The sequence below is a fragment of the Microtus oregoni genome, unplaced genomic scaffold (assembly GCF_018167655.1).
Source record: "Microtus oregoni isolate MIOR12 unplaced genomic scaffold, Mior012 000036F_ref0000092, whole genome shotgun sequence".
NCBI lineage: Eukaryota > Metazoa > Chordata > Mammalia > Rodentia > Cricetidae > Microtus > Microtus oregoni.
Genome location: NW_024543095.1, coordinates 11,009,682 through 11,036,860, shown reverse-complemented (window position 1 = coordinate 11,036,860; position 27,179 = coordinate 11,009,682). Strand labels below are relative to the sequence as shown.

Genomic DNA, 27,179 nt, shown 5'->3' with positions numbered 1-27,179 from the left:
ATGTTGTCCACTAACTTCCAAACCCATGCTGAGGCCCACATTCACCTGCAGTCATACAAACTAATAATAACAAATAAAAATTTTTAAATAAATAAATGCATTGGGCAATGCAGTCACCTGGATTACCTGTTTTCGGTGGGAAACCTGAGGAAAAAAAAAATCCCAAGAGGGCAGTCACACATCGTACAGAGATGCACAAATTTGTTTTGCAAATCTACTTTTTAAGATTCTCTCTTGGGAATGCACACAGCTGCCCCAGACCTCGTACTGGTCTGACCTCTCCTCCGAGTCCATTTTTGGTTCTCCACCTGCAAGGTCTTGCTCGTCTCACCATAGAGCCAAGAACACGGGACCACCTGTGGAAGTCCCTCCCAAAGGGATGGAGAAGCCATTCCCCCCCAGGCTGCACTCACTGACAACTAAAAGAAGCACACATATGCACCAGCAAAAGGCCAGTAACCAAGCAACCCTGTAGTCAGTTCACCAAGTGAAAGACACTTGTCTTAGGTGTCGGGTTCAGTTATTCATAATACGCTTACTGTCTATGAATCGGTAAAACAAGTTCTTCTTGGGCTGCAAGGATGAAAAATCATCAACCCTACTGTTGAGGCGTTTACACTTGATTGAAAAAAAATCACTGAGCCTACCTTTGGAGGGCTTTTTACGTAAGACCAAAACAAGAAGCAGAGGACTCGGACCATCGTAACGTGTGGAAATGTCATTTTTCTAGATGTAGGTGCTTTGTTGGACACTTTTGAGAATATAATGGCGATGTAGTAAATTTTGCCTTGTTTTGTTTACTTTTCCTGATCTGAGCACAGGTCCAGGATCACAGAGACCCTGAAAAGCCAACTCCTTTGGTGCCGCCAGTGTGCCATCTTGTGACGTATTTCTCACATCGGTACTGTCAGGACGTGGCTGGTGACTGATTTGGTCTGTACACAGCACCAGCCTGGCTTCCCAGAGAAACATGGGTACTGAGTTACACCACCAGCAAGTGACATTTTAGAGTGACTTTTTAAAAATATCTAGTTCTCTCATGGTTGGTATTGTATTGAAGGCACTAAATTATTTTTAAGTTAAACACTTAGAAGAAGTCAACTTAGTATTTCCCACAAAACATTTAAAAATGGGCAGTCTCTCAGGAACCAGTGGTCATCTTCCAGTTCTAGATACCAGGAAAGTTCTGAACAGTATGGAAGCATTTTCTATCTCCTAGTGAAGACTCAAGGCTCGATTCCTAAGAATCAAGGAGAAAGAAGGATGGTTAATTCCCCCATGGTTTATGAGCTGTACCTTTTTCATAGGTCTGAGAAGGCAAAATGTTGGTGAAGTCTTCACTGGGATGACCCGACTCGGGGACATTGATGGAGCGGAAGGGGCTCCCTTGCGCTTGCGCAGGCGCAGATGCAGGTCCGGCCTGTGCGCCATGCTCTTCCTTTTGAGTTTTCCTAGCAAAAGAGAAAACAGAAAGGTTGCTTTGGTTCTTAATACCCGGTAGATTAATACCCAGGAGTCTCAATTCAGAATAATGCCAGAGAATGCAGTTTTTAAATGTGTTGCCGAGACACACACAGGTTGAACCATATAAATATTTTTTATAAATTTTAAATGGTTGAAGTCACTTCATATGGTTCAACTTAATGCATCAACTTCAGCATGTATAAATTACTTCTAACTGAAATGTTTTAATTCTTATTTTTCTATTAATGACTTCCCTATCACCAGGATCTTTGATTTTGTTTTGATGTTCATTTTCGACACTTGGGTCTCACTATGTTGCCCTGGTTAGCCTGGGGCTTGCTGTGTGGCCCTTGCTATGTAGATTTTCCCACCTCTGCTGACCACTAGGGTTAAAGGCATGGTCACCATCCGTGCCTTGCTCTCAGCGCGGTCTGTAAACTCGGCAGTGTTGGATATTTGCTTGGGATGACTCACTCACTTAATAACTCAACTCTAAGTACCAGAAAACAGTAGCATTTTTTCCATTTGTGCACAAGGGCACACATAGATGTGTGTGTATGTGTGTGTGTGTGTGTGTGTGCATGTGAGCACATATATGTAGGTGTGTGTTCATGCATGTGGAGTTGTGAATTGTCCTCCAATCACCCTCTACCTTGTTTCATGGAGGCAGGGTCTTTCCATCAAACTCAAACCTCACCCATATGACTAGTCTCACTAGCTAGTCTGTACCTCTACATAACATTATATGTGGGTTCTGGAGAGCCAAGCTCTGGTGTTCAAAGTGTGCATATTCTGTGTGTGCGTGCATGTGTGCGTGTGTGTGTGTGTGTGTGTGCGTGTGTGTGTGTGCATGCCCATTTGCCTGCAGAGGTCAGAAAAGGAATTAGAGTTACAGATGTTTGGGAGATACCTGATACGGTGCTCAGAGCTGAAAACTCTGGTCCTCTGCGAGAGCAGCCAGACCGCTGGACTGACTGTCGCTCCAGCCTCAGTATTAACCGGCTTGTATGGCTTCATCTCTTCCAGCATGAGCTGATCTACGCTGCGCAGGAGCCTACTCCTCACATGCTAACAGCTGGAAGTTTTCTCGGGGCCTCTGTGCAAGAGCCGTTGCTATTGGGTTTGCCTGGAGTAAGTATTCCCTAGCTACTCACTTGGCTTTAACCTTTCGCGATTCTCTTCGTTTTTCCTGTTGAAGCTGTTCGATTTTCTGCTGCATTTCTTCTTGTTTGGAAGTGATGGCCTGAATCATCGACATTGCGTTGCTCAGCTCTTCCTATGATGTAAGAAGCAGTCGTTTGAATGGAATTGGCCCCCAGAAGCTCATAGGGAGTGGTACTATCCAGAGATGTGACTGTGTTGGAGCAGCTTTGGCTTTGTTGCAGGAAGTATGTCACTGTGGGGGGCAGCTTTGAGGCCTCAGATATGCTCAGTCCCTGCTTTCTCCACTCTCAGCTCCTCCTCCAGCACCTTGTCTGCCTGCATGCACTAAACCTCTGAAACTGGAAGCAAGCCCTAATTAAATATTTTTCCTTTAGAAGAGTTGCCATGGTCATGGTGTCTCTGCATAGCAAAAGAAACCCTAACTAAGACAACAGGATAAGAAAGCATACCTCAGTGTCCCATAAGCCTTTGCCTGGTGCATACTTTGGAGTGAATGGGGAATAAGGGATGACGTTTGCTTTCATTGTGGCCTCTAATTTTAACACAGAGCTCAGAAACCAGAAACCGTGAGACAGATATCGTTTCACGATGACTGACAATTGGCTCAGAGGGCAAGGTCTGCTATAAGAAAGGGCAAATTTTCAGCATGTGGTACTAGGCCCGACATGCTTTTAGCTGGGAAATGAAGAAGGCTCCCACCTTGAAGTAGTTTAATGAATTCTTCATCTCGGTGACTTTCTCTTCCATGGAACATCGGCAGCTCTTGACCTTCTCTTCCAAAGCATATTCTCCATGCTGGATGCGCGTCAGTTCCTGCATCGCTTCTGTGAAGCCAGTTTTCAGTTCCGAGGCCAGGGCCTGCAACTGAAGAGTTGCGGAAGAGTGACCTTGGCTTGCTGTGAATTATTACAAATGGCACCGTTTACCCCTTGGCCTTTTCCTTTCCTTGAGGAAACAAGCTCTTGAGAAACCTCACATGCTTCCTTTACCCAGCTCTGGAATCTTTCAGGTGACTCCACCCCTGTTTGTCCAGGGAGAAGGTGACAAAGAAGCGAGCAGTTGGTTCACGGGTTCTCATGATCACGGCCACCACTAAAGAGCCCGGTATGTAAGAATGAAGCTCGCTTAAACCAGGTGGTGTGGCACGCACCATTAATCCCAGAGAGGCAGAGGCAGGCAGATCTCCGAATTTGAGGCCAACTTGGTCTACAGAATGAGTTCCAGGAGAGCCAGGGCTACACAGAGAAAGCCTGTCTCAAAAAGAAAAAAAGAAAAGCAATGAGACCTACTTGGAAAAAAAAAAACATATGATTCAGCACCTAGATTCTATGAGAGAAATGGCATGCCATGGCCTCTCTGATTATCCCCAGAACATAAAGATTCTGTAAGAGAAATCACATGTCACAGTCCCTCTGATTATCCCCACAACATAAAGAAATTCAGTTATTTTTCCCAAAAGATGTGAAAAAGTGAGACAGGGGTCAAATAGCTGGCTCAGTGCTTAGGAGCACTAGAGGCCCCAACTCCAGTTCCCAGCATCCATGTCAGATAGCTCACAGCCATCTGTAAGTCCAACTCCAGGGGATCCGACACCTTCTGATTCAACGGCAGTTCCACACATGTGTATACATACAATCACACAGATACACATACACACAGACAACAAAAATAACAAAAAATAAAGTCTTTTTAAAAATAAGAATAAAAAGCCAGACAGTGGTGGTGCATGCCTTTAATCCCAGGACTCAGGAGGCAGAGACAGGAGGATCTCTATGAGTTAGAGGCCAGCCTGGTCTACAAGAGCTAGTTCCCAGGACAGACTCCAAAGCTACACAGAGAAACCCTGTCTCAAAAAACCAGAGAGAGAGAGAGAGAGAGAGAGAGAGAGAGAGAGAGAGAAGGTAATAAATAATAGTAAGAATTTCTTTGAAAAGACAAAGGGGTTTTTTTCTGGAGTTGTGACATTTTTAACAGTTGGTTCTGATATGAGTTGTCTTCAGTAGTCAGGTCAGAGCATGGGGGAGAGCGCATGCTACAGGCCTGCTGGTTAAATACCGGGAGAGAGATCAATCAGTTCTGCAGTCAGGTAGGGTACAAGTCCTAGCTTTCTCCCACAAGATGAAGAACATAGGCAAACAGGTAATAGTTTACTCATCGGTAATTGTGCCATTGACAGCCACTTCACGGGGCTGTCTTGAGTATGAAGTGAGCAAATGTAGTTAAGCGGCCTCCCACACACATGCTTGGTACAGAGGTGCTCCGCATTTCTGATTCATTTGGTTGGAAATCAAAAAGTCAAACTCAAACAGAAATGGAGTGCTTCTAAAGATGTTTCATTTACTGAGCGAAGGTAAAAGGCATTTCAACAGACCCTAAATTAAGATAGTAGTAAGGTAACACTGTTGTCTTGATTTTTATGATCCGATTGGACATAGAACTCTTAGACACACACCTCTCTTCAGAACAGAAGTATTCAGAAGGCTTATTCTACCATTTATAATGTCATGTCTGGAGAGACGGCTCAGCCGTCAAGTGCACTTGCTGCCCTGGCTGAGCACAGTGAGGCTGCCCTCTTCTGGCCTGCCCTGGCATTGTGCTCATGCACACAACCCACACACAGGCATGAACATATACACGTAATTTAAAGATAAGAGTATTTTAAAATATCTACCAAGTAAGGAGCTCCAGGTGAAGCGCAGGCGCCATGGCAATCCACACGTATGTCTCCACATGTGCAAACTTCTAGACGTTTCCAAAACCAGTTCATCCAAATGATTCCAACCTGCTCAGCTACCGTCTGCTATGGCTTAGTGTCCTATACCTTAAATACAGATGTTTGGGTTCTGTTGTTTTTACAGTGGCTTCTTCTAGGACTGGGAATAATGAGAAATAGGAGGAACCAAGAGCGATTGTTCTGAGGAGAATAAGTAGAGCCTGTGAAGCAGCTGGACTTGGAGACCGGGGAATACCTCCATTGATCTACTTTCCATTCCGGTTGTTTTCATTAGTTATGATTACCGTGTGTGCACCCGTGATGTGTGGAAAGTACATGCTCACATGTGGAAATTACACTGAAGAGCCGGTTCTCCCATCCACCTTTACATGGGTCAGAGATATCAAACTCAAATCTGCAGGCTTGGGCAGCAAGCACCTTTACCCATTGAGCCACTTCACTAAAAATTCTAAGCAATTTTTAGTTAGAATAATCTTTGTGACATCAAAGCAAAAGCTGTGCAGGTTTTAAAATTGGAAGACGGCCATCTGGTGTTCACTGCAGTGCCTTGAGATAGTCCTAGTCCTGCCTTGGGTGGGGGAAGAAGGATACTGAAAGGAAGGACTGTCCGGTGGAGATGGGTGTCATTGTCACTGCTGCCCAGGTAGACAGTTTTTCCCACCAGCCAAATGACAAGATCAGAGTCAACAGACAAATCGAAGGACCTTTCCTCAGCTGCAGAACTTCAGCTCTGGTGAAAAGTTAAAAATCAAACCCATTCTCTGATGACTGTTAGGGATTCTGGGAATTCCATAGCTGTTCTGGACTCTGAGCACTTTTTCTCCCCGCGGGCTCCAGTGAAGTAGCCTTACTGAGTATAAACATCTTCTCAACCCAGACTATCCGGGGAGGGGAAGCCATGTGAGCACAGACACGGCCTGAGATGAACAGTCACAAGCGAGATGCCTGGGCTCTTCAAGTCATCCTCAGCTCAGGCAGACTGCCCTTGCATACCAGCTGGGTCTTGTGAATAAGACAACTTGGAAGACGCCATCTTAACATGGCGCTCTCTTTAGCTCTCTGATCTGACAGCCCATGGTCCACCACAGATTAGAACCGAGGCTACCTTGTTCTCCAGTGAACTGAACATGCCCCTCATCTTGTTGATTATTTTCATGAGGCTGATCTAGGGAAGTTGCGATCCCTCCATCCTGCTGCTGGAGGCAAGCTCCTGCTGGAGGCGGGTTCAGGGGAGACATGAACTTCAAAGCCTTGGGTTCCACAGAGAACATCTCAGGCTTAGATGTGGGGGAAAAAAATCCGAATCCTTCCTACTTCATGCTCTTGATTTCCATTTCTCATTTTCCTTCCTTCCTTCCTTTCTCGGTTCCTTAATTCTTCATAAGATGGTTCTAGTAGATGTCTTCCTTTTTTCCATCAAACATCTTGGGCCTCAAACTAAATTTTCAGGAATTCCAACATGTGTTTTACAAAGCCTTCCCATTTCTCCCCAACCAAGGTCAGGAGCTACTGTGAAGCAGACTCAAGGGTTTTGCTGTGTCTTAGGTACTTTGTGAACTCATAAATGCCAAGATTTGGGGAACTTCTGCCAGTCATGCAAAATTCCTAAAATCCCTGATGAATATGAGCAAAACCCCAAATGTTTTTGGGGTATGGCATGATGTCAAAGAGGCCAAGGTAATTGTTTTGACTTTGCCTTTAACCAGTTGCCAAAGAAACCTGTTTGTTTTGTTTCATTTTTCTGTCAACCTCCATCTTCCAGTTTTAGGTCTCTTTATTGATCTTCAAAGATGCTGTTCTTAGCCAGCCATTGTGGCTCACATCTTTAATCCCAGTATGCAGAGGTAGGCAGATCTCTTGAGTTCAAGGCCAGCCTCGTCTATAAAGTGAGTTCCAGGAAAACTAGGGCTACACAGAAAAACTCTTGTCTTGAAAAAGAAAAGAAAAAGATGCTGTGTTTAAAATACAAACTAAGCCTGGCGGTGGGTGGTGCACACCTTTAATCCAGGCACTCGGGAGGCAGAGGCAGGTGGATCTCTGTGAGTTCGAGGCCAGCCTGGTGTACAAGAACTAGTTCCAGGACAGGCTCCAAAGCTATAGAGAAACCCTGTCTCTGTAAAACAATGTAACCCACAATCTTCAATTGGTCTGTTCATTTTCTTGTATCATGCTAATGCAGTTTTTTTTTTTATCTTACTTCTACCTTTTGGGGTCAGGGGTATTTTAAGCAATTGAAAATTAAACGAGGGGGATTTCAGTATTCACTGGAACTCTCTCCCGGTACTATTCTCTATTTTCTGTTTTATTATTTTCATGTCTTCACGCTCTTTACTTACATTTCTGACCCCACACCCCTGCCCTGGCAAGTGGTATCTTCATGGAGGCTGGTGCCCGACAGTCGTGCTTTCTTCCCGAGCACTTCTCCCTTAGCCTTGACCTCAAAATCTGTATTCTGGTCTCTTCCACTAAACTCCAGCTCCACTTCACACTGGCTTTTCCTGAAATTCTTTTCCAACCTGTGACCCAGGATCCAGTTTTGCCTGAAGAAGCTTCTGAAAAGAACTTTTTAGGTGTCTGAGGGAGATGGTCAAAGCTGTGTGTCTCTGTCCCTCTGCCACTGACATTTCCGTTCCAGAGGAAAATGGGCAATTTTTAAAAATGAGAATGAGGGGCTGGAGAGCTGGCTCAGAGGCTAAGAGCACGGACTGCTCTTCCTGAGGTCCTGAGTTCAATTCCCAGCAACCACATCACATGGTGGCTCACAACCATCTGTAATGAGATCTGGTGCCCTCTTCTGGTGTGCAGGGATATATGCAGACAGAAAGCTGTATACATAATTAATAAATAAAACCTTTTTTTAAAAAAATGAGAATGAACCTAGCTCTCATTACTTCAACATGCCCTTAACATCCGTATTTCTGTCAGTGTTTTAGCAGATTAATGAAGATAATTGTAGGCCAAGATCATATTACAGAGATTTTCTTTTCTGCTCCTCATCTCTTGCTTCTCCTGTGTGTTTTGGTTTGTTTTGGTTTTGAGACAGAACCTCAGGTCTGTGGCCTGCACTCCTTCCTAGATTGTCAGTTCTTTTGAGACAAGGCCTCATGTGACCCAGGCTGACCTTGAACTTGGTCTTTCAGCCTTTGCCTTCCCCAGCTTTCTAAGTGCTTTTCTAAGGCGTTTAAAAGTCGGTGCCACTATCTGCCATATCCAGCTTGACTTTTTTCATACTTAGCATTTTTAGAAACACTTTGGAGTCTCTCTTGGTTAGAACAAACAGTGAAGACCTCTCTTTTTCCCAACACTGTCTCCCACCAGACTGAACGACTGCACCAGACCCTTCATCTTAAAGCAGTATGAACATCTTCCAGGCCACCACTCACCTGTCCAGCTACTATTTACAGACTATGTATCACATGCCAAGCGCTGTGGTTTATGCTGAGAGTACCGAGAGCAACGCACATAAAGTCCTTGCTTTACACTTCACACTCTGGCTTAGGAGACAGGAGTGAAGACTTTGAGACAGGATCTCACCATGCAACCCTGGCTAGCCTGTAACTCGCTCTGCTTAACAAGCTGGCCTTGAACTTACAGCGATCTGCCTGCCTCTGTCTTGGAGGCTTAAAGGCTTGTGCCACCATATCCTGACCTGGAATTTTTTTTCTTTCTTTTTCTTCTTCCTTTTTCTTTCCTTTCTTTCTTTTCTTTTCTTTCTTTTTTCTTTTTTCTCTTCTTTTCTTGTTTTTGGAGACAGGGTTTCTCTGTGTAGCCCTGGCTGTCCTGGAACACAGTAGATCAGGCTGGCCTCGAACTCACAGATCTGCCTGCACCACAACTGTCTGGCTTAAAATCTTTTTTAAAAAAAATCAACTTAATATAATAACATCTGCAAGGGATGGAATCTACGAAAAATGGAGAAAATTATTGAAACTTCACATTTTCCTTCAGTTCTATTGTCCCCTCTAAATGCAGCTCGTATTATGTTGTAGTTACCCACCCTCCTTGCCCGCTGTCCTCTTTCTTGGCCCCTCCTCCTTTTGGTTAAAAGTTGCTTGGAATTAACAGACTTGGGAAGTGTTCTTTTAAAACAAAGATGAGGTCACCAAGGCCCATCAGAGACCGTGCAGAACAAACGCTCTTTCCAGGCTCCAAGCACTCCAGTGTGAACAGATGCACTTGCACTTGTGACACCGAGATAATGAGGCCATTCCCTCTGCAGCTAAATTTAGCCCACATCAAGGGAGTGACCCACATATCTAGAATAGATTTCAGATTGTACCTAACTCTAAAGAGGCATGTATACTCGTGCAAAGGCCGTAGGCAGGCCAGAGGAGAACACAGGTGAGGATGGAAAGCATCTAGAGGCCCTGGACCACTGAGCATCACCTCAGCGTCCTGGAGACCTCCCCCCCCCCCCCCCCCCCCCCGCCCAGACTCCGTTCAGGCTGGCCACCCTGTCGGAAGTAGTCGTCTTTCTTAAGAGTCCATCATCCAGGGATTGGTTTGTCCTTGGGTACTTTGGGCAAGTCTTTTAGTTAACAACCCTGCTGAGCCTTTTCAAAAGCCTGCCCCGTAGGAGCCAACCGTCAAGGTATTTTCAAGGTCGTGAACATTTAAAACAAACAAACAAGGAAGTCTATTTCATCTGTTTAATTTCCCATCAGGCTAATCAGCAGATTTTGCACATAACTATTCGCCAAATAAGAAATCGAAAGGAGGCTGTTTCTTCCACGCCCTCCCATTGCTGATCCAAGAGGAAGACAGCTAACAACGCTTTACTCTCCTGCTCACTCTAGTTCACTCCAGAGCAACGAACTCTTGCAGGATGCTCCTGGGAGCTAGCTATTGCATTGACCTCACCAGCATTTAAACTCCCTAATCTAAGTAATACTTCCCCTGAACTATCTGCTCCCCTGCACTCCTGTCTTCCTGCTTAAAAGGGCCTAAAAATCCAACTTAAGGAACTGGTGGGATGGCTCAGTAGGTAGAGGCATTTGCCTCTGAAACCCAACTTGAGTTCTATCCCAGAGACCCACATGGTAGAAGGAGAACTGACTGCCACACACATGCTACACACACATAGACATACACTAGCCACACATATGCTACACACATGCACACAGAGACATACACTAGCCACACATATGCTACACGCACATAGACATACACTAGCCACACATATGCTACACACATGCACACAGAGACATACACTAGCCTCACATATGCTACACACATGCACACAGAGACATATACTAGCCACACATATGCTACACGCACATAGACATACACTAGCCACACATATGCTACACAGAGACATACACTAGCCACACATATGCTACACACATGCACACATAGACATACACTAGCCACACACATGCACACATAGACATACACTAGCCACACACATGCTACACACATGCACACATAGACATACACTAGCCACACACATGCACGCATAGACATACACTAGCCACACACATGCACACATAGACATACACTAGCCACACATATGCTACACACATGCACACAGAGACATACACTAGCCACACATATGCTACACACGTGCACACATAGACATACACTAGCCACGCATATGCTACACACGTGCACACATAGACATACACTAGCCACACACGTGCACACATAGACATACACTAGCCACACACATGCACGCATAGACATACACTAGCCACACACATGCACACATAGACATACACTAGCCACACATATGCTACACACATGCACACAGAGACATACACTAGCCACACATATGCTACACACGTGCACACATAGACATACACTAGCCACGCATATGCTACACACGTGCACACATAGACATACACTAGCCACACACGTGCACACATAGACATACACTAGCCACGCATATGCTACACACGTGCACACATAGACATACACTAGCCACACACATGCACACATAGACATACACTAATAAGTAAATAAACAAATGTTTAAAAAAAGAGCCTATTCCCCCCCCCAAGGGTTGCTAAACTCTTGTCAGTTCTTTCTCGTGTATTCCAGATTACAGTGTTAAGTCTAGAGAGAAGCACAAAGCTCAAACTGCCTTTACAAGACAAACTACGGCAGTGTAAAAATCCATGATTGCTAAGGACAGAACTTTAATTCAATTTCTGGTTGGAAGATAGAAGCCAAATAAATTCTATTTTGCAGAATTGGGGCAACCTGCTAGAATGCTTGCTGTGATTGTCTTTGTAAAGAATCTAATTGTTGCCATAGCTAAAAATGAACTTAATTTTTTTTCCCTGTCATCAGACTTGAACAAATGTCATGCTCCTAACTCTTAATTCTCGGTTCTCCCAAACATCACACAAGGTCTCATCATGTAATCTAGGCTAGCTTTGATCCCAAACATCACACAAGGTCTCATCATGTAATCTAGGCTAGCTTTGATCCCAAACATCACACAAGGTCTCATCATGTAATCTAGGCTAGCTTTGAGTTAAACTCATGTCTTACAGTTCCCAGTGTTAGGGCTTATGGTGTGTGCCACCACACCTGGCTAAAACAAAAGATCACTCTTCCTGTGTTCTCTCTGATGACAATGCCATTGCCTGGTATGATGACCACAGCGACAGGGGCATAGGCGAGAAGCAGAGCTGAGGTGGGGTACGGGTGCTGTGGTTTTTGTTGGTGTAAGATTTATTTATTTATTTATTTATTATGTATACAGTGTTCTGCCTGCGTGTATGCCCGGCCAGAAGAGGCACCAGATCTCATCATGAATGGTTTTGAGCCACCATGTGGTTGCTGGGAATTGAACTCAAAACCTCTATAAGAGCAGCCAGTATTCTTAACCACTGAGCCATCTCTCCAGCCCCCAGCTGCTGTATTTTACAAACAGAATAACTTTTCCTCCATCAACCAGTTCTCTCAAAGGTACAATGTGAGTGGCCTCTGCCCTACCTGTACCTTGGCCTTGCTAAGAGAACAAGTGTCAGGATACACGTGGACACACCTAAGTGTTAAGACTCGCTGTGTGTGAAGGGCAGTCACCACTATTGGAATGACAACATTCACAGGAAGGCGTTTGTCGTTACCTGGTAAATCTGGGTGGAAGGGTTGTTCACCGGCATGTGTTCATTCTCTCCTGCAGGAAGAAAGAGCTTTGTTCAACGACACAACTCGCGCTGTGCCTTCCTACTGTCTCTGGACACAGGGAGGGAACACACACATTCGAGGGTCCTCTAACTGTGCCTGGATGACAAGAACCAGAAGATTCTGCATCAAAAAATAAACTAGTGATGCCAGTGATAGTCATATTTATACCCTGATGGCCAAACGATTCCTACCTGACAAAATTATCATAGTAGAAAAAAAAAACTTTTCTTGACACAAAAGGGAACTCAGAGATTGGCAGTCATTAATTGGTTAGAAGGGGATGCCTTGGGGGGTGTCTCCCTGATATCTTTAGGGCTGACTGAAGTTTATCTGAGCTGACATCTGCTCTTTGCCAGGGTTATGCTTGATAGTAATTGTCAATTCCTCACCTAGGAGGCAAACCCCTGGGCACACTTGTGAGGGACTGTCTAGATTAGGGCTGGCCTCCAAAAATGTCCTTGAGGGATTGTCTTGGTTAGGTTAATTCCTGCGGAAAGACTCGTGTTAATTTGCGGCGGGACCATTCCCTGAGCAGAGTGGAAATCCTGGACTGTATACAGAGGAGAGAGCAAGAGGCTGGAGGGTTGGCTCGGGCATTAAAAGCCCTTGCAGACCTTACAGAGAACACAGGTTTGGTTCCCAGTACCCACATGATAGCTCACAGCCATGTGTCCTGGGGGATATGACGTTCTCTCCTGACCTCTGCAGGCACCAAGTATACATGTGGTGCACATACATACATGCAGGCAGAGCATCATACACGTTTTTAAAAACATTTTTTTTTTTAAAGAAAGGACAGGTTTTGAGGGCAAGCATTACTGTGTTGTTCTCTGCTCTTCTGTGTGGCTGTGATGTGACCCGTTCTCTCAGGCACTCCCTGCTGTGACTTCCCTGCCACCATCAATTGGGAAATGGAATTATGGGCACTTGCTCAACCATTTTGCTGCTACATGGAGGGTCACATCGCACAAAGGTCACATTGCAGGAAGCAAACAACTCTCCCAAAACTCCTGCCTGCGAGCCTTTGGCGCATGCACGTGTGTATTGTTTTCCTTAGACACACTGGTACAAAAGCCCTCCTTAGCGGAGCCAGCCTCCGTGTGGTGAAGTCCTAACTAAGGTATCACTCAGCCTAGAGTTTGCACTTGGTAGAGGATGTCCCTTTAAAATTCCAATGGTTTGGGGTTACCAAACGTCCTGATGCAAACTTGAATAGGGACAATTTAGCCCATTTCATACTCTGTCCAAACAAAGGGCAAGAGCCAAGACTGAGACACGTGGACCAGGACCTCACTTCGTAGCTGTCGCTTGACTGCTCTTTGTGGCTGTTTTCTCCGTTGGGAACGATAACGGAGTGACTTCCGGATGTTGCTTCTGCTCTTAAACAGGAAAGGGGAATTCTCTTGTTCTCCTAGGAGAGCCTAGCAGGTGCTGGGTGGCTATTAGAGACATGCACCTTATTTAGTCAACATGTCTGAGGCAGTCCTGAAGTCAACACTGAGGGGGAAAGAGAAGGACTCAAGCCACGTGTTACATCCTTGGCATTTTCTGCATTCCAGCAAGTCTGTGTTTTTCAAGGTCTCCAAGGTGAGGATGGGAAAATGATATTTGGAAACAGTGGCCAGACAGGTCAACTCCTGCATTTCCTGACTCCCGAGCTCCAAAGCAAGATGGAGATCTGACCTTGCTTTGTTTTGGTTTTTTCCATGGTGTCCGCTGCTTCTCTCCTCCAGCGCACTCTTCAGCACTGCACCGTCATCGTCCTGGATCAGGCCACCGCCCCTTCCCTGCACCTGCCAATCAAAGAATAAAGGAATCCGGTAGTACTGATGAAGATCCTAGACTAGCTTCATGGGTTAGCTTGTAATACCATACACAGCTTAAAGCTAAGCAATTTCAGGAGAACAAATTACTAAATTCAGTACATCTCTACCTTAAAGTTAGGGGCTGGAGAGATGACTCAGCAGTTAAGAGCACTAGCTGCTCTTCCAGAGGACCCAGGTTCAATTCCCAGCACTCACATGGCAGCTCGTAACTGTCTGTAACTCCAGTTTCAGGGAATCCGACATCCTCACACAGACATACATGCAGGCAAAACACCAATGCACATAAAATAAAAATAAATTATTTTTTTAAATATATATTTATTTATTACATATACAGTGTTCTGCTTGCATGTACACTTGCAGGCCAGAAGAGGTCACCAGATCTCATTACAGATGGTTGTGAGCCACCATGTGGTTGCTGGGAATTGAACTCAGGACCTCTGGAACATCAGGCAGTGTTCTTAACCTCTGAGCCATCTCTCCAGCCCCCAAAATAAATTATTTTTAAAAAAATATAAACTTAACTGGGTGTGGTGGTACATGCCTTTAACCCCAGTACTCTGTGTAACCCTGACTGTCCTGGAACTTGCTATGTAGACCAGGTTGACTTTGAACTTAGAGATCTGTCTGCCTCCTCCTCCCGAGTGCTAGGATTAAAGGTGTGTGCCACTACCACCTGACAATACAGTAGTTTTTAATCTGCTATATTCTCCTTCAGATCCAACTAATTAATTAAGACCTACTAACTTTCTTAGCAAGTTGCTGCTTAGGGAAATGACATTAAGAAGGAGAAGCTAAGCAAGAAAGCCTGTTTCTAGTCACATTTTCAGCATTTGGTGGCTTCCTTAGCACCCCGGAGATGCATAACAAAGCAGGCGGTTGTGACACTGGGCATAAAGCTGCAAGTTCAGAAAGCAACCTAACTCAAATGAGTGGAGAAGATACCCCTTGGGCCTCACTTAGTCATTCTGCGGTTCCCCTTCAGTATTTTAACCCTTTGTTGTCTTTGGTGAATCCCTCTACCTCCTGAGCTTTCCATGACAAAGACTGAAGGTGCCAGGTTCGCCTAGTCTCCAACATCTCAGGCTAGATGGGACATATGACACAGAGCATAACAACGCTTTCTTTCTTTCTTTTTTTTTCCTTCATAGACAAGAACTTCAGACTGGCCTTAACACTGTGGAGCTAAGGTGACCTTGAAGTTCTGGTCCTCTCTCTACCCTCTACCTTCTGGATGCTAAATTCCAGTAATGTGCCAGCTTAGCTAGGTTTGTCTGAGGTTTTTTGGTTTGTTTTATTTATTTGTTTGTTGGTTGGTGCTGGAGATTGAACCCAGGGCTTCATGCATGCTAGGCAAGCATTCTACTGACCAAGCTTCAACTTTATTGCCTCCACAAAGTTTTTAAATTATTGTTAGGCGTAACTCTGTTGCTCTTCGGGGGAGGGGAAAATCTTGAAATATGTAAAGCTAAATTGTTATGGGTAATCTACTCCTGAGGATTTAGTTTTCTGACCTGTAACTATCTGGAAACAGGCAAACAAAACTCCATGTCCTAAGTGGAAGGAAAATGTGTGTATTTCAGAGCTCTGGAGTCAGAAAGCTCACAGATGCACATCTGTGTGCCCACTGATCTGAAGACATAAAAAAAAAAGGTGTCTAATCAGTAGAAGTTAGAAATCTCGTTTTCACTAGTTAATTATAAAAGCAAAAGTAAGTATACATATACACAAAACCCAACAAACAAACAAAAACAACTTGAAGGTGGGGAAGGTGAAACGGGTAAAGTTGGCCGTGGCTGGGGCTGCAGCCCTGAAAATCTGGTGACTGCAGAGGGTAACCTGTGGCCTGGTGCAACTGAGGACAGAGACAGTCTTTTACTTGACCAAGAGCAGACTGCCAGAGCGGTATCCTAGGACCCCATAAGAACAGGTCCTAGCTGCCAAGAAGTATAATATGCGTGCAGAAGACTACAAGCTGTACCTGGATGATGACATGGGGTGTGGTGTCTACCCTAAGCTCCTTGACTGCTCATAGCAAGAGAGGGATGGTTTGCATGGTACAAACCGAACCACTTAGACCTGAGGTCGAACGGGGGGTGGGGGTGGACAGAGGCACTGGAACCTAGCCATGTTAATCAGGAATCGTGTGGACACGTCCCCTACACCTGTTTCATGGGATGTCATATGTTTCAAACAGCCCTTCAGCTTTGTGGCCTTCAGGATTTCCATGTTCTGGGTAGGGGAGATTTTCCCCTCCTACCAGCATATGGGGCCAAAGCAGTATCTTCATAATAATCTGTACCTGGAGCAAGTGGCAATCCTACCAAAACACCTGACCCGATGATTTACTATGGCATCTGAGGAGGCTTCATGGGGCTTTGTGCCCTCTAACTCTGACTCCTCATTCCCAGAGGTTTAACCTTAATGAAACCCCTAATAAAAACTCAGTGCTTTGGTTAGAAACACACTTGGAAAGCACAGAGGGAACACGTACAAGGCTTCTGCTTGAACAACCGTCATCATTTTTGCTTACATTGTCTGACAACCTTTACTGTTTCCTCTTCCCTTGTAACGTAGCATTTTATCTAATTTCAGTATTGGATGGCTATTATTTATGCCCTAGTTTTATTCTGCTCATTTCCTCCCTAGCCCCTACTGACACCCATCTCTGCTATTCTTCTGGGCCTTTCTCTGTTCTCATGAGATCACGTCCACGTGTGTGTGTGTGTGTGTGTGTGTGTGTGTGTGTGTGTGTGTCTGTGTGTGTGTGTGTGTGAGAGAGAGAGAGAGAGAGAGAGAGAGAGAGAGAGAGAGAAAGAGAGAGAGAGAAAGAGAGAGAGAGAGAGATGAAGCGGCTGCTGAGGACTCACTTTACACACACACACACCCTGTACTTACCTTTCTCACTCAGTGGGTCACAGAGTCTAAGAAAGTATCCTTATTGGCTGCTTGCTAGTCCATGATTTGCATGAATTACGTTGATCACTCCTGCAGTGTTAGGCATTCCCTTGGTTTCCTTTGTTTTCCACTTCACACAGCACCCCAAGAAAAGCCTCAAGACACAAAGATTACATGCTGGTGGATTTGTGAATTGTGTCTGTCTGTGTGAATGTGAGACACACGTGTGTCTGTGGAGGCCAAAGGAGGGTGTCAGAGCCCCTGGAGTTGAAACCGTAGGCAGTTGTGAGCTGTCCGGAATGAGTCATCTCTTCAGCTCCATTTATTGTCTTTATTTTGACTTTATGATCACTCTTGCTATTGAAACACTTTTTAAAATTAGAGACCACGGCTCTTTTTTTTCTTAATTGCTGCTAGTTTCTTGAATTCATTTTAAAGCTCTCTGAAGAACCCAAGATTATATTTTCCCCTCAGAATTTTTCTATTTTTGAAATTGATTGGACCACCTGGAGTTTGGCTTTATGTGTAGGGCAGGCGACCATACCACTTCCTTGTCTTCCAGATGTCAGCTTAGACCTAACACAGATTAAGCTTAGGAGCCATGTTGTCCCTTCATGGAACTGGAATTTCAATTTTTGTAACATATTAAATTTCCATATACACCGAAAGAAATGAAATTGTGGTCTCTTTCTTTTATATATGTATGTGTATGTGTTATGTATTGTGAGGACCTGACTTTACAAACTCCATTTTAAGGAAGTGGCTTCATGCTAAGCCATATAATGAGCAGGGAGTCAATCTCAGCTCCAGAAATGTGCTGTGGTAGCAGAATTGAACAGATACCCTGAAAATAGCCAATTGAGGAGCTAGGGAGTGGGGCCATAAAATTTAACAAGGTCCAGATGTTCCTAGGAGGCATCCTGTCCTTCAAGATACCTTGTCGGTTATTAATGGCTCTTTGTTAGGGTCTTCGCACCCAAAAACTGAAAAGAAACTACCTTACCCTATGCCCTCCTTAACCAATTCCGAGATGACAGGACATGAACTCCCCTGATTACGGTGTTTCTTCTTTAAGAGTTCTCCCCTCCCAGGGCTCACCCCAACACTTTTCTCACTCACTGTGCTGGGGTGCTGAAAGGGGTGACCCAAACTTAAGTCTGTATATAGACCCTCTGTAATTTGCTTCAGAAACGGGACTTCGTGAATTCTTTTGGAGACTAGTAACTTGGGCATAACAGTATCTGTCTGTCTGTCTATCTATCTATCTATCTATCTATCTATCTATCTATCTATCTATCCATCTATCCCTGTTACCAAATGACAGGTTGTAGATCGTCTTTAGTATGTTAAAAAATATTTGGTGAGAGGCTGGAGAAATGGCTCAGAGGTTAAGAGCACTGGTTGCCCTTCCAGAAGGCCTGTCAGTGCCCAGCACCCACATCAGGTGACTCACAATCATATGTGATTCCAGTCCCAGGAATTTGGTGCCTCTGGCCTCTGCTGGCACCAGCATCCACCTGTACATGTACACCTCCCCCCTCACATACCTATAACAGCTATGCATAACTAAAATAATAAAAAGAAATCTTTAAAAATTACTTGGTGAGATAAACTAACTATTATTCCTTTTTATGACTTGCTTCTCTTGGTCTTTCTTTTTACCATATAAAGTGAAGTCCAAAAACATTTTACTCATGACATAAAAAAGAAGAAGAGGGGGGCTGGAGAGATGGCTCAGAGGTTAAGAGCACTGACTGCTCTTCCAAACGTTCTGAGTTCAATTCCCAGCAACCACATGGTGGCTCACAACCATCCGTAAGGAGATCTAGTGCCCTCTTCTGGCCTGCAGGCACACATGCAAACAGAATACTGACAATACTGTATACATAATAAATAAATAAATATTTAAAAAAAAAAAAAAAAAAAAAAAAGAAGAAGAGGAGGAAGAAAAAAAGGAGAAGAAAAAAAAGGAGGAGGAGGAGGAGGAGGAGAAGAAGAAGAAGAAGAGGAAGAGGAAGAAGAAGAAGAAGAAGAGGAAGAAGAAGAAGAAGAAGAAGAAGAAGAAGAAGAAGAAGAAGGTGGGCAGTGGTGGTGCACACCTTTAATCCCAGCACTCAGGAGGAAGAGACAAATGAATCTCTGTGACTTAGAGCTAGAGCTCAGGTCTACCAACTGAGTTCCAGGACAGTCTCGAAAGCTACAGAGAAACCTTCTCTTGAAAAGAAGGAGGAGGAGGAGGAGGAGGAGGAGGAGGAGGAGGAGGAGAAGAAGAAGAAGAAGAAGAAGAAGAAGAAGAAGAAGAAGAAGAAGAAGAAGAAGAAGAAGTTTTCATTGGATTATATCAGATTGAGAAGATTGGAATGTTCTTTTACCAACTCTTATCCAAGTTGGATGTGGTGACACATTCTTTAATCCCAGCACTCAGGAGGCAGGGACAAGCAGATCTCTACGAGTTCAGGGCCAGCCTGGTCTATACAGCAAGTTACAGATCTTTCTTGTAATAAGCTGCCCATTCTGTACTGAGAATCCCTTACTCTCTGAGCCCAGGAATTAATTAATTGATTAGTTAATTAATGTGATGTTAGGGATTGAAGTCAATGTAGGTTCAGGCTGAGGCAAGTGCTCTAGCTCTGAGCTATGTCCCCAGTCTCCTGGAATTCTTTACTTTGTCTTTGATAGCCTTTGAACCACTGTCTGAAATAAACAAATGCCTCTCGCCAGCCTACATGGCTCGGACACCCCCCTTTAACTTCTTTTCATTGCATCTCCACAATTTTAGTGCTAGCCTTTAAAACACACATCTAGGTCTCCCCAGACCTCAGGCTTTAGAAAGGAAGCGTCTGTTGGTCCCTTGACCATGCTGGTCTCTATATAAAGCAATGATTTACACCTTGCAATCTTTTAAATCTCCAGGATTGGTCTCTGTCCGAGTCTCTCTGTCCCTACCTGTCCCTATCTGTTCCTATCTGTGTCTCTCTCTGTATGTCTGTGTCTCTGTGTGTCTGTGTATTACATACATGTCTGTGTATGGATGCACATGTCTATGTATGAGTGTATGAATGTCAAAACAGAATCAGAAGGAAATCATTAGATGTCATCGTCGTTCTCCTCCTCTGTCACTGTCCTTGAACCTGGAGCTCCCATTTTCACACTAGGCTGGCAGCCACCAAGCCCCAGAGATCTGTCTCCACCTCACACAATACTGGGTTACAGGCTTGAAAAACTGCATCCAGCTATTACATGAGTGCTAGGCTCTGAACTCGGGCTCTTGTGGCTGTGCAACAAGCATCCCTAATAACTGATCTCTCTAGGATGACCTCAAACTCGTGTGTAGCTGGAGTGCCCTTGAACTTCTGATCCCCCAGCCTCTTAAGTGCTGGGGTTATGGTTCTGCTCCACCATGTCCGGTTTACGTAATGCGGAACACCGAAGTCAGGTCTTTTCTGCAAACACGGCACTCTGTCAGCTGAGCTCCATATCTGCCAGACTTTCCTGAGTTCTGTGAGGGCTGAGCAGAAGCTCTGGGGTTCTGGGTCCCCACCCCCATATCTCCCACCCCCATCTCTGTGTTTGTTTGATTCAGACATGGTAACTTCGTGAAAAAATTTTCTTTTCAATCTGTTTCTGCTGTTCCAAAGCAAAGGTTCTGAGATTGTAAATACAGAGCAACAGAAACGTGCGAACTAATTAACTGAAATTAACTGAAAAATTGCATAGTAAAACTAACAGGGGGCTGGAGACCAGAGGCTCTCCTGGCCCTCCCTCAGAGTGACCTAGAACGCACACCCTTCTCCCCCACATACACGGAAGGTTTCAAAAACTCAGGCTTGCTTATTACTTTCCAATTACTGCTGGGACCAAAATGGAAATTTGGGCACTTCAGGGAATTGAAATTAATTGAAAGCAGACCTCAGTTAATTTCCATTTCAGTGTCCTTTATTGAATGGGTCTTTGGTGCATATTTCTAATTTAATAGAATGAGAATTTGGTGTTGGGGGAAGGGTCCCAAGGAAATACTTCCCCTGAAACTAAAGTAACTCATCGGGACACAGCCTGCCAACACGCTCAGAAGGAAAAATCTATGTAACCTTTGTGATGTCCGACAACTGCCTGAAAAATTGTGGAGAGCGCTGTGATTGGGGTTTTCTTTCCTGTATCATCTAAAAGCAACATCGCTTGATGACAATAACCGCCCTGTGTGTGCATCGCAGGTTTTCAAAGTGGAGTCAGGGACACTGCACTTGATCACCGGTGGGCACAGTGTGTACCCACTCATTTTACACAGACTGAGACACACCTAGGAGCCTTGGATGCTTGCCCTAACTGCACAGGAAGTAGCGCCAGCCAAGCATGGTGGCTAGCTTTCTAGTCTTCTATGTGTTTAAGTGCTCCATGTCACAGCACTTTGAAGCACAGGAATACAGGGACTACCCAGGCTACCATTAATATATATAAAACCCTAGCACTGCACAATAAGTATATACAACCCTAGCACTGCATAATAATATATATATAACCCTAGTACTATACAATAAATATATATATATATATAAAACCTTAGCACTGTACAATAAAATATGTATAACCTTAGCACTGCACAACAAATAAACTTAACAGAAAGCATTGATTCCTTTGTGGACTCTGTAGATACTGATTTTTGCTCATGAGAGCACACCACTACACCTGACACCGCTAACACATTGCTAAGAGCTGAGCGAAATGGGCTGTTTGCTGAACATTCATGAACTGGTTTTTTTAAAAGCTGAAGAAAAGTCAAGCAGAACAACTGTCTGTGGGAGGGATTGAAAAAGAGGGTCAAGCCACGTTTAAGATCAGGTGCCCACAATCTCAACTCTCTGGAGGCTGAGACACGGGATTTTTGAGTTCAAGGTCAGCTCAGGCAACAAGTAAGACCCTGAGAAGAGGGGAGGGGAGGGACAGTCAGTTACCTATTCTCTCAGATAAGATGTGAGTCCAAACTATACCTCAGGAAAATTTTAGAAATAACAATGACTGTGTTATTTAATCTATTGCAAATAATATATAAATCATTAAAGCACATGTTAGGGTTCTGATATTAAATTTACTCTAAAAATATACAAATTCTCACATATTCTAAATAAAATACCATAAATAAAAATATAATACTGTAATAGATATAATTTGCTCTATAATATATCTATAAATCTGCTCACATAATTCAGTAGTCAACATAATAAAACAAAAGGTGTGTAGTGTGACCCCTGGAAGTCACATAAGGAGAGCAGACACGTATGTAGGTGCACAGTGTTTAAAACAATGGAATCGTGAGGGCTGGAGAGATGGGTTTGTGCTGGCTGCTCTTTCAGAGGACTGGGGTTCAATTCCCAGCTCCCACACGGTGCCTCACAAACATCGGTAACTCCAATTCCGGGAGATATGACACCCTTTTCTGGTTTCTGTGGGCATCAGGTACAAACATGTTACACAGTCACACATGCAGACAACACACTCATACATATGAAAATTTTAAAAATTAAATAAAAGTTTTTAAATGAGGGTATCTCAAAGAGAATGTAGCCCTTTTTTGTTTTAACTTTGGTTTTTTTATGACAGGGTGTCTCTTTGTAGCCCTGGCTGTCCTGGAACTCACTCTGCAGACCAGGCTGGCCTCGAACTCACAGAGATCTGCCTGACTCTACCTCCCAAGTACTGGGACTAAGGGAGTGTGCCTCCACTACCTAGCATAATAATGTAGATTTTTTATGCCTACTTCCAAAAATGAATTATCACCAATTATACAATGATTTCAAGCTGCAAAAGGAATCAACTAAAGGAATTCAAGCCAGGTGTGGTAGGCCATGCTTACAATCCTAGCCTCTGGAAAGTGGAGGCAGGAGCATCAGGAGTTCAAAGTCAACTTTGGATAGTGAGTTCCAGGCCAGCTTGGGCTACGATGTGAGTCTAAGTAAAATATTAATTCAAATAGGATCCTGCCACCATGAAGGCAAAATAGCACCCTCATCTTGAAAACGCTTGTGTCTTCAAGCCAGCTTCCGATTTGATCTTAACTATGGGTGTTATAAAAAAAAATTTTTTTTTAAGTTGGCCCTGCTGCAGAGTCCGGAGCATGAACGCTGGCTGCCTCCTTGGGCTGTAAGAAACTGAAGAATCAGGCGAGTGCCCATTCTCCATGCCCAGCTCCGGCATCACACTCCCTAACTAAGGTCTGGAAAAGTGGTCTGAATTCTTACCCAGTAGACCATGAGAAAGAAACACAGCATTTACCACCAACTCGATTCAAATGAAAAATCAGAAGTCGGGAGTCACTCAGTAGTCAAGTATAGATCCTGAGTTTGTTTCCCAATAAAAAAAGGGGGGTAGAGAAATTAGTGGATAATTGGTAAGAAAAACGAAACGATTTTATTCTATCCAGCAGAGGGAAGTTCCCCTAACAGAAAGCCTGTGTCCAGCAGCAGGCTTGAAGAGACCAGAGGCGGCAGGACTCCTAAACACACCCACATTCAAACCATCTATGATGCCGCCATTGCCCGCAGCCCGGGGGTGTCCGGAATCAGCGAGAGCCGGGGCCAAGTGAATGGAGCAGACAACTCTTTAACTCCAAAACACGTGGAACATTCTTTACATCAGGAAGTGGAATATCACTGATCCTCCAGTCCTCCATCGATGCGTTAATATTTTGTTTAGTTGGAACTGAGTGCTTTGGTTGAACTGGTGTGTGTCAAAAGCAGGCAGCAAGAAAAGCATGGCGCCTGCTCTCCCCCACAGCCAATGCCTGCCTTGAAGTGACTGAGTTAAAGGACCTGTCTAAGCCTTGTGGTTGATACCATAACTTATCGGACATTCTACTTCCAGGGTTCCTCTGCTTCTTGTTATTTATTGCTAGACTTGAATGTGTCATCATGACTTTTTTTTTTTCAAGACAAGGTTTCTCTGTGTAGCCCTGGCTGTCCTGGACCTCAGCAGGAGACCAGGCTGGCCTTGAACTTACAGAAGTCCAGCTACTGACTCTGCCCCACCCCTGAGTGCTGGAACTAAAGGCCTACACCACAAACATCAATGTAGACAGAAGAGAAAATGGCATTCGCTGCATGCTCGTAAGGCTGCCTGTGGATAAAGAGGGCAGCTGAGGTCCCCTGGAGATAGCACAGGGAGAGCCCTGGCCTCCAGTCAAAGTTCCCTCCAGAGGGTGGGGATCAATCAGGAGAAAGGCACAATCCTGGGGAATACGCTGTCTGCTGAAGCAGAGAAGCTGCAGGGCTCACAGGTCCCAAATGAGGTGGCCAAGCCAGTGCACTTCATAAAATAGATCATCGGTCACCAAGGCCTATTTTGGATGAGAGGGAAAACCAGGTTACTGCCGCCTCTCCCCGGAGAATGTTTGTCATCATTCAGATAAAATGACATCCAATTCAGATCTGCCTCTGGCCCTTTTAGGATTGCTAGGAAGAAGAGAGTAAAATCCGGTCTTCAGTATGATCGTATTTTCCCACCGCTGCCCAGTGAGCAGACTCCAGAAGGTGGAAATCATAAACAAAGTCTTGGAAATCTATGACTTTGGAAACAAGGGTCACAGTCAGTGTACCCCAAGGGGTCAGTGATACTCTCTAGTCACTAACACTACAACCTCCTCCTTCAAGATCATCAGCTACGAGCCCCATGCAGGCCACGCTGAGGATCTCAGTTCTGAAACACCTAGCCTCTGCCGACGCAAGTCCCATTCACCTTCCAAGGGCAGTTATGCCTCATGGCCTCGAGGAAGTGTGTCTTGCAGATTTTCGTGTGTTTTGTTTTTTTGAAATAAGGTCCCCAGTAGCCCAAGCTCTCCCGTGCAGTTGAGGACAACCTGAACCCCCAATCCTTCTGCCTCCAGATTTCTAAATTTGGGGATTAACAGGCATAATCTACCACCTCTCTTTTTATGTAGTGCTGGGCATCAAACACAGGATTTAATGCCAGCCTTGGCAGTTTTTAACTGTTATCTCTCCTCTCTAAGTCAAGGATCCATCCTCTAACTTATTGTTAGAACCCAGCAGCACAAACTTAAATATGAAAAAAAATGTCCTATTTATTAGCTTAGGCCTGCGGTTCTCAACCTGTGGGTCGAGCAATACCTCTTTGGGAGTCTAATAACCCTTCCACAGGGGTTGCCTAAGACCATCAGAAAACACAGATATTGGCCAGGCAGTGGTGGTTCAATGCCTTTAATCCCAGCACTTGGGAGGCAGAGACAGGCAGATCTCTGTGAGTTCAAGGCCAGCCTGATCTACAGAGCGAGTTCCAGGACAGTCAGAGCTACACAGAGAAACTCTGTCTCAAAAAGAAAAAAAAGAAAAAAGAAAACACAGATATTCTAACATTACAACATTATGATTCATAACTAGCAAAATTACAGTTATGAAGTAGCAACGAAAACAATTTTATGGTTGGGAGTCACTGCAACATGAGGAACTGAAGCATTAGAATCATTAGAAAGGTTCCTTATTTGGAATACAGATAAATTAATAAAACAGTAAGATAGCTAGGCACAGTGGCACACGTCTGTTGGATTACCTAAGCCCAGGAATTCAAGGCCAGCCTGGGCAACATAGCGAGACCTTGATTCTAAAGGTAAAGTGCTCCGCCCTCCTCCCCACACTGGATTACACATTTCTTGTCTCTCAGATAGCTGGGTCGAAATCCTATTCTTCATAACTTTTCAAAGACTGCTGAAAATTTCAGAACACCCTCACTTGGAATGTGTTCTTAGGGCTGCCCACACAGGCTTCAGGGAAATCACTCCCTCCATAGATTGTACTCATTCATCCTGTTCTTAACATCACTGGAAGAGATCCTTTGTCTGAAAGCACATAATCCATCAGGGCTGCCCACGTCACTTCCTGCCTTTCATGCTTCCTGTATTCTGCTTTTGAGAAGTCTTCCATTGTCTTTTGGATAACTGGAGCTCTGAGCATTTTCATCAGGCTCCTTCCATAAAACCAGGTGGAAATGTTCCACAAAGGGACAGACGTGGGCTGCACACTGGTAAACCCAACACTCAACAGGCAGAGGTTGCTGCAAGTTTGAGGCCAGCCTGAACTACACAGTAAGTTCCTGGTGAGTCAGTCAGGGCTACACAGGGAGACCTTATCTCACAAAGTAGAATGACAGAGGTTGTATGGGTGCCCGACTCCCAGTGGCAAGGATGGGGAGAGCCCTAGATTGAAGTAGCACCTTGACTTCTGACTCCCGGAGGCACAGTCAGTCAGTGTGCCTCAGTCAGAGTCAGGAGGCACAGTGAGAGGCCAGGTGCCTTTTTCCTGGTCCTTCTGCCTACATCTGTAGCGTGAGGTAGCATGAGGAGATGCTAACAGCCCCTGGGACTCTGAAACCCTGAGGTGAGCCTCCTTTGGCAGCCATCTCAAGCATTGCTCAGTGGCATGGTGGTCTATGATATCGCCACCGATTCCCTTCCCAGCCCGTCCCTCCAACCGCTCTTCCGCCGCTCGCTGGCACTGTACCAAGCTGGCTATGCTAAGCAGCCCTCAGTTCTTCTCTTGCTCTTCTTGTTTTGTTTTGGTTTTAGTTGTTGCTGTTTTGTTTTGTTTTGTTTTGTTTTTAGCACGCAGGTAACTGAATAGCCTAGGTATATTAGATTTCTTTGCGATGAATGTTTTCACTGTTCTGTCATCACCTCACATTCTACATCTTGGCACTAGACCGATCATCTTTAGCCTATTCACCTTCGGATTTTCCATCTCTGACACCAACCCTGCCACTGAACCCAGGCTCGGTGCCTTGAGACGATCTTCCTCTCAGCTTATAATCCACCAGTTATAAATCTTTGTAACTCTTCCTTTGTGATTTTTTTTTTTAATTCTCGATTCCCATTTATTGATCCCTCTTGGATTCAGCCCTGACTGCCCTGGCCCCAAGTACCTGTTGGAGCATCCTAATGGATCTGTCCAGCTTCTATT

General features: G+C 44.6%; 1 protein-coding gene and 1 pseudogene across 9 annotated transcripts in view; one reads left to right on the top strand and one right to left on the bottom strand.

The window, feature by feature from the left end:
• Arhgef33 (Rho guanine nucleotide exchange factor 33) overlaps positions 1–27,179 on the bottom strand; it is an 87,343-nt gene that overhangs the window by 40,390 nt on the left and 19,774 nt on the right. For 8 of the 9 annotated variants that reach the window (XM_041630947.1, XM_041630948.1, XM_041630951.1 and 5 more), the window contains 5 exons: positions 14,183–14,292; positions 12,439–12,488; positions 3,328–3,492; positions 2,619–2,740; positions 1,297–1,451 (listed from right to left, as the gene is read on the bottom strand). In XM_041630947.1, coding sequence (XP_041486881.1) covers positions 1,297–1,451; positions 2,619–2,740; positions 3,328–3,492; positions 12,439–12,488; positions 14,183–14,207 — 517 coding nt within the window. In that variant the 5' untranslated portion in view covers positions 14,208–14,292. Of the gene's footprint in view, positions 1–1,296; positions 1,452–2,618; positions 2,741–3,327; positions 3,493–12,438; positions 12,489–14,182; positions 14,293–17,223; positions 17,316–27,179 lie in introns of those variants that run through there. The other variant, XM_041630946.1, reaches the window with a different exon arrangement.
• LOC121432830 lies at positions 15,185–16,686 on the top strand (annotated as a pseudogene).